Source organism: Giraffa tippelskirchi, chromosome 8 (assembly GCF_054371585.1).
Source record: "Giraffa tippelskirchi isolate mGirTip1 chromosome 8, T2T-mGirTip1v1.2.pri, whole genome shotgun sequence".
In the NCBI taxonomy this organism is placed as follows: Eukaryota; Metazoa; Chordata; class Mammalia; order Artiodactyla; family Giraffidae; genus Giraffa; species Giraffa tippelskirchi.
This window is the reverse complement of record NC_137282.1, coordinates 135369102-135389244: the sequence shown is the minus strand read 5'-3', so window position 1 is coordinate 135389244 and position 20143 is coordinate 135369102. Positions and strand designations below refer to the sequence as shown.

Here is a 20143-nt window from a genome sequence, read left to right as displayed (position 1 = left end):
TCCTTGGCGTGTGGAGGATCCAATTTACATTATTAGAAAAATTGTTCCATTGGGTGCAGAAGACCTGAGTGCAAGATCCACTTCTGGGTCTAGTTGTGTGGACTTCAATCAGTTACTTAACGTCTCTGAGACCTGATTTCTCCATCCTCAAAAATGGGGGAAGGTCGTACTAGTGGTTCTCAACGATGGCTTTCACCTGGGGAGTTTCAAGGATATATCAGTTCGTGTATCCTATTCGAGATCAGCAGTCTCAGGATCTCTGGAGTTGGGGTTTGGGAGCAGGTTTTTCTTGGAAAGCTCTCCCTGCCCACCCACAGTGGTTCTTCTGGTTCTATCCTCTTTGCTAAAGACTAAAGACAAAATGCCAGAGCGTGGGGTCCACCTAAAAACAAGGTGGCAGCTCTGACTTCCTGACCACCTCAATTCTTAATGAAGAGGTCAGGCTTGCCTCTTCTCCTTCCACTTCTGGTTTTAGCACATTTATGCTTTCCTTCCTCCTTTTCACCCCTATTACCACCTGCTGCCCGACTCCCTTTCTCCCGTGAACCACTTGCCATGGCCTAGTGTCTGCTGTACTTCCCTTCTGCTTTTGGTAAACTATACAGTAGTATCTGGGGCTTCCCAGGTGGCTCAGTAATAAAGAATCTGCCTGCCAATACAGGAGATGTAAAAGACACAGTTTCAATCCCTGGGTCAGGAAGATCCTCTGGAGGAGGAAATGGCAAACCATGCCAGTATCCTTGCCTGAAAAATCCCATGGACAGAAGAGCCTGGCGGGCTACAGTCCATGGCATTGCAAAGAGTCAGGCATGACTGAGCACAGTATGCACACACTGCAGTATTCATTTGAAGCTAAGAAAGAATTCATCTCAAGAGTTCCTGCTCTCAGGAAGGATGACCTGTAACAGGAAAATGAAAGGCCGTCTAACCCTGAGAATACAATTATAGTTCTCAAGAAAATAGGACAGGACACTTCTAAGAGTCAGGAGCAAAGCTAAAAATCAAACCTTGTAAAATAGTAACTTCTCTGATTATGCAGAAGAGCATATGCCTTCCAACCAGTGGAAAACTAGACACAATTGGACTTCCCTGACAGCCTAGTGGTTAGAACTCTGCATTTACAATGCAGGCGGTGCGGGTTCAATCCCTCGTCAGGGAACAAAGATCCTACATGCTGCTCAGAACAGCCAAAAAAATAAAATAAATTAAAAGAAAAGAAAATGAGTTGGAATTTCTCTAAGATTTAACCCCAAAAGCTAAAATATTGAAAGTGAATTGGGAAGTCTTTTGGTCAAATATTTCAGCCCCATGCTCAGGCTTCCAAGCCTGTGAAAGTGACTTTACTAGATGTGTTTCAATTTGTGGGTATTCCCCTTTTAAAAATGAAAGTACCATTAAATTAAAACAGATTTTTAAAGATATCTATACACTGAACACCCCAGGGGCCCCTGTAAAATGCAATTGTTTTATCTGCTTGAAGACAAGCGATGGGTTGAACATAGAGGGTAATCAACAGGTGTTCCCTTCTTCTTATGAAAAAAGTAAAATTTACACTATTAAAGTTAACATGGGGCCTTTTTGCTCAATGCCTTTCTTTTGAACCCCAAACCAAAACCCTTTGGAGGGATGAGAAGAGCACTCCTAATTCAATTTTTATCACTTAGCAGAGGTTTTGGTACCAGGATGTATGAATGAATGAACAACTCCCTCAATGGAAACGTCTCCTGTAATTTTTCTCTTGTATAAACCATTCTCCTTTGCTTATTCTGCAAATGGCACTATTTGCCATCACAAGATTTAGACGGACTATTCCAAGGTGAAGTGACAATGCTTAAGTGCTGACCACCCCACACTACCTGTATGGTGACCTAACGTCACCTTCACTGCCTTCTCACATACCTCACGAAGCTGTCGCCCACAGTAGTGGTGTGGCACCCCTCAGACACTCAGAAAGAACCTTCTACTTGGGATGTTCCATCTGGCCCCATGAAGTTGCCTTGACGTTTCAGCTGAGAGGTTATGTGTTCATTCATACCCCATTTAATAATCTATTTTTAGCTTTGTATTTCGAAATACTTGTGTGGTCATAAGAAGTTGCGAAAAATGTACAGAGAGGGCCCAGGTACTCTTCACCAAATTTCTCCAATTCACCAAACTAACATGCCATTGTCTGAATCACTTTTATCAGGCCTTTTTACATGAGGGAATGGGAAATAGAGTGACCGGCCTTCCTGGTTTGCCCAGTATGTGGGGGGAGGGGAGTTTTCCAGAATATGGGATCTTTAGATTTAAAACCAGGACAGTCCCAAGCCAACAGGGACAAGTGAGTCACCCTAGAAATATCCATATTAATCTGCTAAGCAAGCAATATTTGGGACCCCACTGCTTTTTCTGTTCTTCTAGAGCTGGTTTCCATCACCCCCTCTGTGCTCTCCATGTCTCTGTGCCATTCCATGTCTCCTGTTTGCAGGCTCTCATCTCTCACTAACTGGATCTGTTTCTCTTTCCTCTGCGTTAGAACTATCCCCTCACACTGTTCTGAGCCCCCCCCCCCCACCGCTTTCCCATTAGCTATCAAAATTTCCATTTTCTCAGCTCACATTGCTGATTTCAACAAGGTATTCAGACAAAAGCTTTTCATTCCAGGGCAGTGAAAAAAGCCCTGGACTCAGAATCAGGAAACAAGGGTTCACATCCCACTCCTGCTGTTGGTTGAGTGACTTGGTGTAAATGATCTTTCAACTCTGGACAGTTAGTCTGAAAACAAGGTAACTGTTCAAAAACAGGCTTTGTCACCTACTGACACTATTGATTTCTGGGCCCGATTATTCTTTGTTATTAAGGTCTATCCTGTGTCTCCTATTAATAGGATGGTTAGATGCATCCTTGGCCTCTGCTCTCTAGATGCCAGGAGAAGCCTGAAGTTGTGACAACCAAACATGTTTTCAGACACTCCAACTGTCCCCTGGGGAGTAAAATCACCCCAGGTTGAAGATTGCTCTAAAATATTTTCCAAGTCACTTTCAGTTCTGAAAGCACTTGCTATCATTGAGTGAGTGAGTAATAGTTTATCAGTCGTGTCCGATTCTTTGTGACCACACGGACTGTAGCCCACCAGGCTCCTCCATCCATGGGAATTTCCAGGCAAGAAGACTGGAGTGGGTTTCCATGTCCTCTTCCAGGGGATCTTCCTAACCCAGGGATCGAACCTGGGTCTTCTGCATTGCAGACAGACTCTTTACCATCTGAGCCACTAGGGAAGCCCTTTCACTATCATTAACCCCCTGTAAATTAGAAATGATTAATAGTTTCCACTTCACCTCCCTAGAATATTTGCATTTTCAAAGTATTACCTGTTTAGAAAAAAGTCTAGAAGCATCTTCACCAAAACATTAAAAACAGCTCTCTCTAGGTTGTGTTTGTAGAGGTTTAATTTTTTTCTTTTCTTTTCTTCTTTGCCTTCTCTTCCTACCCCTATTCTTCCTCTTCATTTTTTTTTTTTTGGAGGGGTGGTTAATATCAACATAATCTTGTGTTATCTGAGTTATTTTTTAATTGGATGTTTTAAAATCCAGATGAAATCAGTAGGTTTTCAAGCCAACACTATGAGTGAAACAGGAGAGATCACAGGAAAAATAGGGCCTCACTAAGTAACCTCATTCTGAGTTCTCATACCTTTTCATATAGCTGTATTTACTTTGAAATTTTTATGATATATTATCTGAATCAGATTATTCTGGCAAGCAAACAAGATTTTTCAAAGTACTCCTCATACCAAAAGCATCCTTCCAATTCAGGGTCCCTCAGTTAGAATGAACAAAACCTCATTAACTCTCCCCTCTCAGAAGCACGTGTGTGCATGCTAAGTTGCTTCAATCATGTCTAACTCTTTGTGAAGCCAGGGACTGTAGCCCATCAGCCTCCTCTGTTAATGAGATTCTCCAGGCAAGAATACTGGAGTGGGTTGCCATGCCCTCCTCCTGGGGATCTTCCTGACCCAGAGATTAAACCTGAGTCTCTTACGTCTCCTGCATTGGCAGGCAGGTTCTTTACCATTAGGACCACTTGGGAAGCCCCTCTCAGAAGCACAGTCCACCCCAAACCCTCAGCCTCTGATACTGGGACTGTCTGGCTGAGGGAGGGTTCTAAAAAACAGACTTCCAAAGCTCATGGATTACTCACTTCATACAAATGTGCTAAATATTTGAATGAATTATATAAACTTACTGATAGCTGACTGTTTCTGACTTACAAAAACTGCAATCTTATATGGATTTCCCCTAATAATATTCAGAAAGTGTCAAATAGGTGAATCCCGCTTATCAGCACTGGTCCTCCAGTCAAGTGCCTTGACATGCGAAGTGGGTAGAAAGGGTAGGTGGTAGAGTAAAAGCCTGGAAGGAGAAGACAGAGGAAGCTAGGTCTCTTAGGAGTGATGGAGGACCCTTGGGGATGATGGTGGTCCCCCAACTGACCTGATCCATGATTTCACCAAGACAGGTTGAGAATCGTGGTTCTGTCCTGTGCAGAGTGTAAGCTCCCTGAGGACAGAAACCATCTGCTAGTATATGCATCTGGACAAGGCAATGGCACCCCACTCCAGTACTCTTACCTGGAAAATCCCATGGACAGAGGACCCTGGTGGGCTGCAGTCCATGGGGTCGCGAAGAGTCGGACACGACTGAGCGACTTCACTTTCACTTTTCACTTTCATGCATTGGAGAAGGAAATGGCAACCCACTCCAGTGTTCTTGCCTGGAGAATCCCAGGGACAGGGGAGCCTGGTGGGCTGCCGTCTATGGGGTCGCACAGAGTCGGACACAACCGAAGCGACAGCATCAGTAGTATATGCCTCTGTATGTCTCATTCTGTGCCTCTCACTCTGTGTTACACACAGCAAGGACCTGGTTATCACCACTGAATAGTTATGTGCATAGGAGTATCTAAATCATATTGTGCTATGAAATGATTCATTCAGGCCTTCACTCATGTATGGGTTCCTCCATCCACTGTATTTATTACCTAAACTTGCAAAGAAAAATGTTATTTCACATGGTCTGATCAAACATCTTGCCCCAGCTCTCAAGATATTTCTAGCCCATGCAAATTAGGTCTAAAGAAATGGTTTCCATGCTAGAATCCAAGTTCAGTGTGTTCCATGTGAATGGTTTTATCATTAAAGCAAGTGAACCCAGGGAACTCCCTTGAAGTTACATTTATGACCCCAGTCTCTCTGACAAATGACAGTACCCAGTTAAAGCAAAGGAAAAAGTCTACTTGGAAGAGAAAAGAAAATGTTTACTTCATTAATGACCAAATCTTCTCATGCTCACCAACTCATTTTTGGATTCTCAAAACCCAGAAGTTTGCCCCTGTCATCAAAAGTACGCAAAGGCTCTGAAAAGATTCCAATATGCAAAAGTCAGATTGAAGCAATGATGAGGAACTCATTCAAAATCTTTCCGATTATTTTTGAGGTGCTCTTTCCCTTTTAGAGCATTTATAGTTTATGAACAGAATTGACTAGGATCAGGCCTTCTGAGTCATAGAAAACCAACTAGATTTATTCCAAATGATTAGGGCTACTAGCTCTGACTTGAGGTCAGTAGAATAAATGAATCATTCATTCAGGGATGAATGTTCTCACATTTTCTATAAGAAGTTCCACAAAGTCCTCAAAATCTGACAAACTCCTATGTTTGGATCATTCTCCTGTTTTGCCTTGACATTTGCATAACTAACAGCTCCTTCCAACACGGCTTTGACCGGCATGAACTGACTGCCAGAATTCGGACAGGACCATTTGTAGAAGGCCCAGCCCCCTACCAGCAGCATGTGCCTGCCCCCCGAAACCCACTGACTCTCTTGGTTACCATGATGGAAAGATTGGCAATTTCAGTTTAGTGCAGGTATTTCTTTACAGGAGCGCCTGACCGATCAAGTCATGCTTTCCTGACCTCGGATTTAGGCACGCAGGATCTCCAGTGGAAAAGGGAACTACCAGAGGACAGAAGATACCTCAGTGCAGGGCAAAGGTCAACAGGAGCTGTGACCCCAGGGACTGTAGCCCGCCAGGCTCCTCTGTTCATAGGATTCTCCAGGCAAGAATGCTGGAGTGGGTTGCCATGCCCTCCTCCAGGCGATCTTCCGGACCCAGGGATCCAACCTGAGTCTCTTACGTCTCCTGCATCCCACCTTTCTGCTTCCTATGGTACACAGAGCCAGTCATGCATCCATTACAGAGGTGAATTAAACCGGAAATTGCTTCAGGGTCTAATTCTCTATAATTCTATGGCCGCTTAGGAAAAAAAGTGTTCCTCTCTTCTGCCCCCGCTCCTTCCCTTTCTCCCCCTCCTTCCTCAATCCATCCCTCTCTTTCTTTCTCCCTCTGCCTCCCACCCCTTCCCTCCTTCCTTCCTCCTTCCCTCTCTCCCTCTCTCTTCCTCTCCCCCTCTCTCTTTTTTCCATAGAGCTTGCTAAGGCCTGGCAAATGCTTCCCGGCAGCCAAATAGAAGTCATTACCAGAAGCACCGCAGCTAAACAGAGGGAAATGTTTAGGTAAGCATTATAATGGGCATGGAAATAAAGAGACCACAATTCAAAGCATAAGTCATCGTAGATGAGAATGCACATGTCTGGGGCTTAGGTTTATGAGAAATGAACGGGATGAGGCTGGGCTGGCGAATCCCTGGGCTCGTGTTTTCTTAATGCCAGGAGTGATTTATTTTCTGGTAAACAGTTTTGCTCAAGTAGGGCATCCAATTACTACAAACCTTGTTTGGTATAAAAACTAACTGCATAGAAAAATATTGCCTTAGCAAGGTTTAACTGGTTGTTAATCCAAACATGTGGCAGAGCCCGAATTCCAGGGCTCAAAATATCCTCCCGATTCTTAGCAGCATCCGAACGTCCAGAGGAGGTCATAATCATCACTCTTAATGAGGCGTGACGTGGAGGTAGCCTATGGAAAGAGGACATTTCCATAAAAACCATGGTATGGAAACCAAGCCCGCCGGGGGAGGCAAGAAGTCCCTTAGGTAGGAGTTCTGCTCAGCTCTTTTGAAGTACCAGGCTGGGCTGCTTCGGGAAGATGAAAAAAAGTTTCAAAAATCCTCCTTTCCACACAAATCTCGTCACATACAGCTCTGTTCCCGGGGATGTTTCATCACCTAAAGAAATATATTTAAAACAGACACAAGTAAAAGTATCCTTTTATAAGGAAAGCAAAGCTCTGAGCTTTTCTTTTTTAAACAACAACAACAAAAAAATGTAATTGCCTCCTTCAAATTCTCTGGGTTCGCCTCTCAGCATCCATGAAACCTAATTGTCATACTTTAAATACTTTGTTTTTAAGTTAAAAAAAAAAAACTTGAAAGAACTCAAGAAAGGAAAATGAAAGAGAGAAAGAGAGAGAGAGATCTGGTCATCAAGAACATTTAGCTTCTATGTTAAAAAAAAAAAAGATAAAGTTTTAAAAAGAGAAAGAAAGATAAGTTAATATCCAAATCTTCCCAGCTTCCCGCATCTCATTTCCACGGGGTTTCCTGCTGCGCTAATAGCTTGCAGTTGCCTCTACGAGGTGTCCGGTGACCGCGTATTCTGAGCATGGTGAATACTCCCCTCCGCCTGCACGTCCTGGAGGGTTTGTTTAAAATACTTTTCCTATTTCAAGGTGGCAGTTGGCAGTCAGAACGGTCCTAAATGACTCTGGAGCCATTCGAGTCGAAAGGATCGCGAAGTGTCGGCTTACTCGGCACACAGACCAGCAGCTTCGCCACGAGGCAGCAGGCTCTGGCTCCACGCGCTGGGTTCGCTGCCACATGCAATACACTCAACACAGCGGAGTCGGGGCGCCCCAGGGGGACTTGGCCCACAGAAAACCCTCGGCTCAGCCATCCCAGGCAGATAACTAAACCAATCCACCACGTTGATTCACGCCGATCACATTCATTTAAGAATTCGAAAGATGGGGATTTCATAATCTCCCTTCGTTATTCGTTTCAATGTCTTACAACCCTTCAACCAGGACCTCCATCTCCAACCCTAATCTCCCCTGATGCAATTCCAGCCCCTCCAGGTTTTTTTTTTTTTTTTCCTGTCTTCACTAGAAATGAAAAACAGCTGGACACCATCTTCTGCATAAAAACCCTCCATAAACTAGGAGACCATTACTAAATCAACCGGGTCTTTGTCTTCTCCAGGTTATGCGATGGATGCCAACGCCTTCAGAGTTCCCAGTTCCCTCTTCATGCTGGTTTCTTATTATTTTCCTGACTTTTGTGTCACTCAAATCATCAAGGCCCAAGCTAGACATTTTGTGAGAATTTGTCTCGTAATAAACGTGTGTGTGTGTGTGCATGCATGTATAGGAGGAAAGTTAATTCACAGTGCCAGTGAGTTAATTTTGCAAACTCTTCTGTTGTGAAAAATAGTAAAAAGAGTTTACATAACATATACACACAATTTAGGAAACAAAATACAGTCAGAACTCACACACCCAGCACAAGTTATTTTTTCTATTAACAGTGACCTTGTGTTGGATTTGCCTTATTTGAGAGAGGAGGCTGAGAGTTATTTCGCCATTGTTTGTATTTTAAGTTACATTTACATTGAAATCACACTTTGTTTTAAACCCAATGATGCTATTTTAACTCCTTCACACGCATTTGTTATAGCCTCTTTCAAACCTGACAATATTCAGCTAAGGCATCAGACGTTTATAAGATGGCCCATTCTAAAAAAAAAAAAAAAAAACAACTGAATCCAAATCAAAAAAAAAATCTTTAAACTGGAATGTTTTCAGTGAGCCAAGTAACTAACAGTCTAGTTCTCTATTATTGAAATATTCATGTCTGAGCTAAAATACAATGTTTTCATCAATAAATGTCAGGAAACAGGCCATTTAATCATGTTTCTAGTGGATGATATTTGATTGTATTGTTTCCATCTTCCTAGCAAACTGCTGAGAATCAGATTTGCCCAGCTTTTGATTGAGTTAGAGATGCAAGCCCCTGTAGATGTAACATCGTGGATTTTCTACTTCCTATCAGTCAAAGATGTTGCTTCACGAAACCAATTGAGATGAAGCAACATGAACAAACCACTATCATTTTGTTTATTTAAGGGAAAAAAATGGGTGAATCAGATCTTCCTTTATGGTCATCCCGAATCTCTGCTTAAGTCAAAAGCCAGAGGCTTCCTGGACATTAAGCCACAATTCTCAGTTCAGCTGATGTGAAACCACATGCGTATGCTTGTTCTCCAGAGGTAGCTGTAATCCCCTCTCCCATCCATAGGTGGCCCCTCTTCTTTATTTTTTTATTGAAGTATAGTTGATTTACAATGTTGTGTTATTTATTGCTGTACAGTAAAGTGATTCATTTATATATATATATATATATACACTCTTTCATGTTCTTTTCTATTATGGTTTATCATAGGATATAAATATAGTTCTCTGCTATACTGTAGGACCTTGCTGTTTATCCATTCTATATATAAAAGCTTACATCTGCTAACCCCAAACTCCTACTCCGTCCCTTCCCCAATCCCCTACTCCGTCCCTTCCCCAATCCCCTCCTCCTTGGCAACCACCAATCTGTTCTCTATGCGTGTGATTCTGTTTCTGTTTCATAGATAAGTTCACTGTGTCATATTTTAGATTCCACATGTAGGTGATATCATATGGTGTTTGTCTTTTCTGATTTACTTCACTTAGTGTGATAATCTCTAGGTCCATCCATGTTACTGCAAATGGCATTATTTCATTCTTTTTTATGACTGAGTAATATTCCATTGTATATACGTACCACATCTTTTCAGAAAACTAAAAAATAGAACTACCTGCAATCTATGTCCACTGCCAGACATATATCTATCTCTTCTTAATCATGGAAGATACCTTGGTTTTCCACCTAGGCTCTGCTTTTTCCAGAGTTTTCCATTGAGAACTTTTCCTGTCCTAGAAAAGGAGCAGAAGTCAAAGCTCTCTTCTCACCACTTTCAAATCGATTTTTCCTCAAGCAGACCAAAGAAAGCATTTCTTGCTTTTTGTTATTTTTATTGTTGCTGTTGGATTTTTTTTTTAATTGACCTCTGCTGCTCACTGATTCACTACAATGGTTTGGATTATATCATCTCACTTTTTTTGTATTTACAGGTCCTCCTTTCATGACTAGATCAAGGTTTGTGACTTGGCAACAAACTTATTTTTGTTTCTTTCAAGATTCCGGATACATTTTGAACACAGACCTCGGTTGGCTTCAGAGCACATTCCCACAAAGCTGTGTGGAGGCTGGCTTCCTGCATTCAGTCTCTTTATCCAACACCAACCTTCCCTTGGCTTCAGGTTAAATAGTTTTAAACCATCGCCACGCTCGCTGAGAATTTATAAAGACTGTTCGCTTCCATTTTTTCTCCCGGGCTAATGCCCATGTTTTATTCTAATTCCCTTTGCTAAAACTGAGAAGCATGCAAGGTGTTTGATTTCTTTTTGGTAGCAACTTCACTGTGGACACTTTTTGCAAAGATTTTTCTCAACCTGTCAGAACCATGGCCAGACTATTTCCCATCCTAACTGCTGCTCCAGGTTCCAGAACAAGGCTAGACCCACCTGGCAGGCTCTGTATGGGATCCAAGGTTGGGATGAGCCAGGATACCTGTCTTGGAAGAGAGAAACTTCACCGTTAGGACCACCCACCTGATACCATCCTGGAGCTTTGGGCTGGCCTTTAAAGAGGGAAAGGGGGAAAAAGAGAAAAAATAACATAGCAAAATTGATCTCAGCACTACCCATGGAGTCATTAATGTGGTTTCTTGCAAACTGCTCATAAAATTCATGGCAGCAGCTAATTGCCACCATGTTCTTCCTCATATACTCTCATATTAAATTTGAAAGAAAGAAAGAAAAGCCCTTTCAAAGCCATATTAATCCATGCACAGCAGTGGAATGCGTGATCTAAAGCAAGCCTCTCACATCGCCACAGCTATGTAGACTGGCTGGCAAGCAGTGGATTGCATGTCACTCACAATACAATGAACAATGCCTTTGCCAGCTGCTGGCTCTGCCTGGACCCAGCTCCCCTGAACCCCAACAGCCCCAGCCAGTATGGTGTGCCTGTGAGCACCCACACGTGAGCACTGGCACATGTGCCTGAGTGTGTGTATCAGCCTCCGAGCAGACTCGATGGAATTCAAGCTAAACTTAGCATCTGTCTTTCTGCCTCCACCCCCAACACATGCTTGCTTGAAAGTTCTCAACAAAAGAGAGGTGGCCTGTGGCCAAGATCTGGCTACCGCTTTACCCTCACAGAGAAGTTTCACTGCATTTGCCATGCAGTGTGCTAAGACCAGCCTTGCCTCGAGGCACCTCTTGCAAGAATTCAAAGAACCGCAAACTCCACAAGCCACTCATACTTTCTGAAATTCTCACTCGTAGAAGGCTCCTGTTGGAATTCATTATTCCAAGCTCTCCTGGGAACCGGGCTGCCCCTCGGCTGGTCTGCACAGGTGTGGTGCTATCAGTTTTGATGGGTCGTGGCATCCCTTCTGATTGGGTGTGGCATCCATCCAACTGGTTTTGGCATCTCTTCTGTTTGCTTGAGCCAGTGCTGAACTGATTCGTCCACATTGTAAGTGTATTAAATGCCATAAATCTAGCCAAGAAACCAATATGTTCAAACAATATATCACAATAGCTGGGTGACAACTCACCAAAGGCATGGCTGGGGCTGCAATGAGCAGTTCATCTGAGAATTCCCTGCTGCTGTGTGAAAATATGACCCTCTCCCAGGCCTATCAGAGATGGCATTGCAGATTGCTACAGATGAATTTCTTTTCCCAATCCTGCCTGAACAGGAAAGCTCAAAGAGGATTAATGTGGGTCTCCATGATCAAGAAAGATCAATCCTGTAGCATCTTACGAATGACTCTTTGATCCGCCTGTCCTGTCCCAACCTCTTGGCTGACAGGACCTGAACTCTTTTCATTACCATTCCAGACCCATTGTGGCCCCAAGTCAGCCCTAACCAAGCCAGGCAGCAAGCCGGAAGCCCCAGTCCAATCAATGGGTGTGTTTGGTTCTAGTCTACAATTAGTCTTGGAAGAGGATGGAAATGAATCAACTGTTCTGTGTCCTGTCCACCAGTCTCTAACCTTAGCCTCATCTTCACAGGCATCCTCTCCCTGCATCCCATCATTTCAATGGTGATGGATGCCCTGCTCTTCATCACAGTCCACTGATGTTGAAACTCCACACTAACATAATAATAGTGACACCCTCTTGCCCTACAAGTAGCCCAAAGCCTCCTGCTTCTCTCCAGGTGGCTTCCCCAATCCTCTCATCCCTCAGCCACTTCCAAGAGGAAGAGTTCTGAAATCACAGAGTCTTGACACAGTTAGATCTCCACTCTGGGTAGTGAGCTTGGAGATGGGAAGAGATGACTTTGACATGAACTTAGCCAGTGTTCTTTTTATTTTGAGTTCATAATTTTATGTGCATCCTCACTAAAAAAAGGGTGAGAGTAGAACCAGATATAGACTCATATATATAGGTGAAAGAGGCTACAGAGATACGACCCTAGTCTTGGATTAGAGGGAAACAATGAGTCCTTACAGTTCACACACGACCCATCCCAGGGCCTCAGGCAAGACATCAGATATGGATTTGGGGCCTAAGTACACACCAGAAATAAAGGATACTCCCTTTGTCCCTCTCTCTTAGGGGTCTGTGGCAATGATAAGCAGCTGGTCAGGTACTAGAGATTCATAATTTTAGATTCATTTCAATAAACATATGGTTTTAGCCAGGCATCTTTCTCTAGGTTCGAAGCTTGTTTGCAAAACTCTCCGCTGCTGCCTGTGTCCTGCTTCTCACAGACAGAAGTCCCTGGATGGGACATCTCTGGAAGTCCAGTAGTTAAGATTTCACCTTTCAGAACAGGGAGTGTGAGTTCCATCCCTGCTCAAGGAGTTGAAATCCCACTTGCCTTGCAGCCAAAAAAAAAAAAACAAAACCATAAAGCAGAAGCAATATTGTAACAAGTTCAATAAAGACTTTAAAAAATTGTTTTCTAATTTTTAAAAAGGAGATCCTTGATACACAAGGCAGCTACCTCCAGACAAAAAATATCACCCCTGCCCAAACACTCTTGCTGTTAAGTCCTACCCACCACATTGGCATCCTAGGATGTTTTCATCACCACACATGCAACCCAAGTTTAAGCATTGATTCTTTTTTTTTTTTTTTAAGATTGTTTTGATGTGGACCACTTTTTAAAGTCTTTACTGAATTTGTTACACTATTGCTTCTGTTTCACGTTTTTGTTTTTTGGCCCCAAGGAATGTGGAATCATAGTTCCCTGAGCAGGGATTGAACTCACACCCCCTGCGTTGGAAGGTGACGTCTTAACCACTGGACCCCCAGGGAAGTCCCCAGGCATTGATTCTGTGATACATATGCAACTGTTCTCCTTCAGGACCAGTCTTGAGTCCGTTGCACACTTTCTGACACACTCCCCTCTTCTATAGTTCTATCTCAGAAATTTCAGATCACCTTGCAGCTATAATAATAGAAGTGCTTGGTGCATGTCCAAAAGTTTCACTGTTGTCTCTGAACACTGCTACATATCTGTGATTGTGTCAGAGGAAAGTAGCAAAACATGAGAAAATTGTTACGCAAGTTTAATTCTCAGTGGATGAGAGTCCAAGCAATAGAGTTTCTGTTGAGAGACTTGATATTTTCCTTGACGGTTTTAGCTTCTCTGCTATTCAAAAAGGATTCTCATAAATAATAAAACCCAAATGACCACAGATCCATAGGTTTTGGGTATTATCTTCAGTCTAATATTCATATAAAAGAATTCATCTTTATCTCCTGTAACTGTGGGGAATCCAATGCTTTTCCAGTATTTCTCAGGATTTTGATAAAGATATTTACAATCTTTGGAAGTTCATCTCTACCTGCCATCCCTAAACACTTGTTCCTGGTTCCCCCAATCATTTCTGATTTCAGCTCATGATCCTCTCACCCGCATCACTGCCCCCAAGGACAAATTGGCCTCCTTTTATTCCTCAAGGCAAAACAACACTTGCCTGTGTGTGATAGACTTTGAAAGATTACAACAGAGGACAGGAAACAACTTAAAATTGGATTCCAATACGAATGTTAATAAAGTTGGTTATTGTAGCCCTTCATGAGGGCTTAGATGTGTACCATCCAAGATGGTGACTCCAGATCCTTCACAATCAGAGAAAAGTAGCAAATCAGGTTTCCTTTCTCATCACCTTTCTTCCCCAACCTGCTGCTTGCCATCACTTCTTTTCCCCAATGATGAGCCCTTAGACTAATCCAAAGGATACTGAAATTTTCATAAAAATTATGGAAAGTCATTTTAAGCCTCTCTTTGACTCAAAGGCATCAATATATATAAAACATGATGTATACTCAAAGGCTCATTAAAATGTTTTCTTAAAAAAAAGGGCAGCTCCCTGTTTAATACAAGGTCTGTCTTCCTCACACCCTCCGCGTTGGAAGTTGAAATCTTAATAACTGGACTGTCAGGGAAGTCTCCTGAGTGCTTAAGGTTTTCTTAAGCATTTCCAAGTGGAGTTTAAAGGTATCCTTGAGAAAGATGGTAACGATAACCCTATATGCGAGACAGAATAAGAGACACAGATGCATAGAACAGTCTTATGGACTCTGAGGGAGAAGGTGAGGGTGGGATGATCTGGGAGAATAGCATTGAAACATGTATATTATCATATGTGAAACAGAACACCATTCCAGTTTCAATGCATGAGACAAATGCTCAGGGCTGGGGCAATGGGATGACCCAGAGGGATGGGATGGGGAGGAAGGTGGGAGGGGGGTTCAGGATGGGGAACACATGTAAACCCATGGCTGATTCATGTCAATGTATGGCAAAAACCACTACAATATTGTAAAGTAATTAGCCCCCAACTAAAATAAATAAATTTATTTAAGAAAAAATAAAGATATCCTTGAGAAGAGGAGAACTTACCTGCAAACCAGCATTTGGTTTGATGCATAAATGAAGAGAAGTTAAGATGATCTCATGAACTGTGTTATCCCAGGTATCCCCACATCTTAGTGGGATGGATCTTAAAACTGGAATTCAAAAGAAAGGACATTTTTTTGGAAAGGGAAGCTGAAAAGCCTTTCCCGGTGGTGCAGTTGGTAAAAAAAAAAATCTTCCTGCCAAAGCAGGAGACTCAAGAGATGTGGGTTTGATCCCTGGGTTGGGAAGATCCCCTGGAGTAGGAAATGAGAACCCGTTCCAGTATTCTTGCCAGGAAAACTCCATGGACAGAGGAGCCTGGTGGGCTGCAGTTCATGGGATCACAAAGAGTTGGACATAACTGAGTGAGTGAGTATGCATGTATGCTGAGTCACACAAGTCAAGGAGATAGATGGCTATGTTAAAATTCCCAGACCTGCTATGGAAAGGTTTCTGGAAAGCATGTGAGTGAGGGGACCAGGACAGGGGAGAGGATGTGGTGTGGTCAGAGAAGACTGTGGTCAGCTAGAGGGCATTGACAGTGCCATCCAGAGCAGATATGGGAGATGCTGAGAGCACAGTGTCTGACTAATGCTAGAATGTGAAGGCATTATTCCATGGCCTTGTGAGTCAGGCTGGGAACTTGTCTCTCAAACGTTGGGAAGATCTTAAAAATGAGTGGAGAGCAGTTTTTCCTGTGGTGGAAAACTGAGATCTTTTGATCTCAAGTGCAAGGAAAGAGGGAAATGCCTCAAGTTTGGTGGAATGGTTTAATTTGGGGATTTTATTTCCTTTAGCTCATGGTACTGATTCCTATATCCCTTTTTAATAGCAGAGGATCTGATGTAACTTTCAAGAAAATTAAAAGTTGGTCTGGCTTGATGTCATTTTTGAGAACTTTAGCGTCCATTTAAAGCCAAAGAATCACAAAAGAGACAGTACAATGTTCCACGCTGGTTGCAAATGTGTGCCTTCTGACTTTTAAGACTAATACAGATCTCAAGAAATCCCCTCTCTTAACTCAATACAACACAGCCTTCTTGTGGTTTAGGCTCCTTCACCAAATAACATTAGAACCACCCCAGTCAGAGGGTAGAAGCAAGCTGTGTAAGAAGGGGGATATTAGCGGGAAGCATGGGGTCAGCTTGGAGATACTTGGGCATCTTGTGAGCCCTTGGTTGCTTGTTAAGCTCCAGGAATTGGCTATGTTGTAGCCTCCTGCCTTTCTGTATTGGGTGACAGATCACCTGGCTTGCTTTCCTTTATCTATGAAGTAAGATCAACCTCTTGGTGTTTCAGATCCTTGGTGTTATTCTCTTAGTCCAATGTAGGATGGTTTAGAATTCATCTGAAAGTCAGGAAGGAACCCAAGTAGCCAGCCAATTCCTGGAGCAGCCCTGACGCCACACCCAGGATGCTCACGTGGAAAGTCCCAAGTACCAGTAGAAGTCAAACGACATCTCTACCTGGCTTAAAAAAAAAAGGTAATGCAACGGAAATAAATCAGTATTCTCACACAACTCAGAATTGTATTTAAGACATAAAGACAATAGATGAACGGACAATTAAACATGAATATATGTGCAGGTTTGGTTTACATAGAAAAAGAGTCTCAAGGAGGTCACAGTCCTGACAGGGTGACCAGCTGTTCTGGTTCTCCTGAGAATGAAAGAGTTCCCAGGATATGGAGAGTTCAGTGCTAAAACTGAGGGAGTTCTAAATAAATCAGAACACTTGGTCACCTTGGTCTACAATGAGTGAGTTTAGTGATGATGCAAGGGTCAAAGAGATTTCTTTTTTGTGGCCAGCATGGACTAACTACAGAATTAGAGAGCGATCCGGGGCCGATCTCAATGCTGCAAATTTGGAGGATGATACAACGAAAGCAGAGCTCTCAGACTCCTGCTTTGCTTGTTCTCTCTGGAAAAAAGAAAAATCTTCAGGCCACAAAGAATAAAAGCAAGATTGGTGAAGGGTCTATCAATGCTCAAGATGAATGTAGAGTTAATAAGAGTTCATCCAGCTGCTTGAAATGAAATCATGAGTACTAACTCAGAGACTTTGAACCTGAAAGAAACAGCCATAGCAACTACCAAACCTCTATGGACAGTATTTGGAGTTCTCAAACATAAGTGGATGTCCTCCTGAAGCTTGCTAAAGTTGCAGGATCCAGGGCCCCACCTTAAGATAGTCCTATTCGATGGGTTTCAAAAATGGGGGTCTGCAGTCTCAATGAACACATCAAGTCATTCCCTTAAAAGTGGGCTTTTGTGGTCTACTCTTTGAAAAACACTTTTTAAAAGAACATGGGTGAACAACCAATTACTGAGCAAATGATTGGTCAACCCCAGCAATTGGTGAATGAACAAACAACAAGATTAGAGACTTAAAAAAAGAACAAATACTACATGGATGTCTATATGCCTGTGTATGCACATAGACATGCTTAAGTTTCAAGTCAGAAGTTTCCAAGATGGGGTTCACAATAGATAGCTTAATGAACTACTTGCCAGATCCTATCAGATGCAGGCAATGGCGATGCCTCTTGGGAGGACAACGCAGTTGGTAGTGGCAGAAGCTATACTTGATCCTCTCATGTCCAGACTCTCTAGAGACCTTTGAGCTGAGCACTCTTTAGAAACATCTGTTTGGAGTCAATGCCTCCACCCGAAGGAATGAGCTTCGGGTTAAAAACTGAAGACACCCTGACCAGCCAAAGCTTAATATATATCATTTGGGTGTATTTTTGTCATCAGTGGGCTAGACAGTTACAGGTATGCAAATCAGGCATCACTGAAGACGCCAGGGCTGGAACCTTCCCTCCACCCAGACAACCTATATTCTAATAATGGCATTTCCTGTCTGTCTGGTCACTAATTCTCTGAGAAGCAAATAAAGTAGAAATGAGAAAAAAAAAGAAATGATCTGCCAGCTAGCTCTATGGAAAAATTCCTGCTACTAAGTGAAATAAGTCAGACAGAGAAAGAAGAATACTGTATGATATCACTTATATGCAGAATCTAGAAAATACAACAAACTAAATTAGTGAATATAACAAAAAAGAAACAGACTCATTGATAAAGAGGACAAACTAGAAGTTACAAGTGGGAAGAGGGAAGTGGAGAGGGATAAGATAGGGGTGGGGGAATAAGAGGTACAAACTATTATATAAAATAAGCTACAAGGATATATTGTATAACAAAAGGAACACAAGTGATAGTTTACAATAACTATGAATGGAGTATAACCTTTAAAAATTGTGAATCACTATATTGTACACCTGTAACATATATAATATTGTGCATCAACTATACGTCAATTATAAAAAGAAATTTCCCCCCAAATTAAGATTTGTATCTCTTCTTAACTTTGGTCTCTGAAATAATAACTAATATGCGTATCCTAGGGGACACAGTGGTAAAGAAGCTACTTGCCAATGCAGGAGGCACAAGAGATGTGGGTTCAATCCCTGGGTGGGGAAGAACCCCTGGAGTAGGAAATGGCAACCTGCTCTAGCATTCTTGCCTGGAAAATTCAGTGGACAGAGGAGCCTGGCAGGCTACAGTCCATGGAGTCACAAAGAGTTGGACATGACTGAGTGAGCATGTGTACACAGACACACACACACATGCATCATGCTTTATTCTTTAACAAAGTCCTTTTGAATTAATACATTGTGTGTAATATCATCTCTTTATCCTCCCATCAGCCTGTTGAGGTAGGTCAGACAGAGGGTTTAGTAGCACCTAGGTCCTCCAGCTGAGAAGGGGTAGAGCTCAAACAATCAGAACTGAGACTCTACTCAGTCTCTTGATTGCAAATCTGAAACCACGGCTCTCTGAACAAGACACTCACCCCCTTAAATCCTTCAGGGAAAAAGGGAGGGGTGCAGATTACTTAATGAGCTAATTCTTCCATTGAAGAAATGGCTCAGACAGTCATGGCTACTCTCAGGCTCACCATTACATTTGTGTTTGCTTTTCCTTAAAATTAACTTCATTATGTTCCTGAGTGGTGGATGCCAACACGTTTATCTGCAGGGAATTACAATTCAGGGCTGGAAGGAAGCTCCCTCTTGGATGCCTTGCAAGACCCATCAAAGAACCTGATGGAAATTGAGCCTGTCATTAATGAGACAGGGCAATTTGGCGCAGAGAAAACAATCTTCTAAAATGACTATGTCAGCAACCTCATTGGACTCCCCCACCCTAAAACAGAGCAGGGATCAGTTCCCTGAGGGCAGAGGCCATGTGGTTACACATTTATATGCTCCTTGGTACTGAACACAGTGCCGTAGACTGAGTGGGTGCCCAGAGATGTCTATGAGATGGACTCTTCAGGATGGATATGTGATTTGTGAGCTAGAAAGAGGTGCAGAGAACAGAGCCAAAGAATAATAAGTTAAGATCTGAGGGTTTTCAATCCAGCTCCAGCCTGTAAGAGCATTTTATTCTTCTTTCTCATGGGTAAAGTTCTTTAGTGAAGAATAGGACAAGTTAAGCATCTTGCTTTTTGATAATCTATATAAAACCTGCCAGAGGTGGGTAAGCAAGCAAAGCAATTAAATCAATTTAGCAACAGAAGGGAAGTAGTCCAAATTCAAAGCTGAGCATCCTAGCTAGGAGAAAAAAAATAGATCACTTCACTTTGTAAAACGATCCCCTAGCTAACACAAGATTGACTAAGCTTAAGGGTTAAATGCATTACCAGCTAGCAAAAGACCTTCTGGAAAAAGAAAGGGGAAGCAAGAGAGGCCAATGCTTCAGAAGTAACTTATTTAATAAAAATCATCTCCCTCTCTCATTTCTGACACCACTGGCCAGTCACACCATCCTGCCTCGGGTCACCAGACATGGCTCCGTGAACTCAGAGGAAATTATTGAAATCCATCATGGCTGAGTTTTCTGAACTGGTTATTACTTGCTGCTTTTTATCTTCCAAACGGTTCCTAAATTTAATTGCTTCGTTGTAATGGATTAACCTCTGAGGTCCACAGTAGCATTTATATTGTGTTCAAAGGGAAAGTTGCAGGTTTTGAGCTCATTTGTGGAGTAGGTTTCTTCAGACCAAAACTTCCCTGCTCGTTGCTGGGTGGCTCTGAGTGTTGCTTGTCTGCAGAGGTCGCA

The 20143-nt window shown here is 42.5% G+C and overlaps 1 protein-coding gene and 1 long non-coding RNA gene across 2 annotated transcripts; one reads left to right on the top strand and one right to left on the bottom strand.

Moving 5' to 3' along the window:
• Positions 1-6678: 6678 nt before the first annotated feature.
• LOC145516735 (uncharacterized) lies at positions 6679-18593 on the bottom strand. Its single transcript, XM_081518231.1, has 7 exons — positions 18452-18593; positions 16265-16483; positions 15021-15127; positions 11432-11654; positions 10613-10658; positions 7069-7169; positions 6679-6961 (listed from the first exon to the last, which is right to left on the bottom strand). Exons 3-7 carry the CDS (start codon positions 15032-15034, stop codon positions 6893-6895), a joined length of 453 nt encoding a protein of 150 aa, XP_081374357.1. The 5' UTR covers positions 15035-15127; positions 16265-16483; positions 18452-18593; the 3' UTR covers positions 6679-6892.
• On the top strand, positions 6929-10790 carry LOC145516736 (uncharacterized). The gene is made up of 2 exons (XR_014061710.1): positions 6929-7037; positions 10160-10790. It is a non-coding gene; the product is annotated as an uncharacterized LOC145516736 (long non-coding RNA).
• Positions 18594-20143: the final 1550 nt, after the last annotated feature.

Excerpts from the sequence above, each read along its gene's own strand:
- LOC145516735 (XM_081518231.1), bottom strand. Across the intron at positions 7,170-10,612 it reads TCCCATACAGAGCCTGCCAG|GTGATGAAACATCCCCGGGA; the intron begins GTGGGTCTAGCC and ends ATATTTCTTTAG. Across the intron at positions 6,962-7,068 it reads TCCCGAAGCAGCCCAGCCTG|GCTACCTCCACGTCACGCCT; the intron begins GTACTTCAAAAG and ends CTCTTTCCATAG.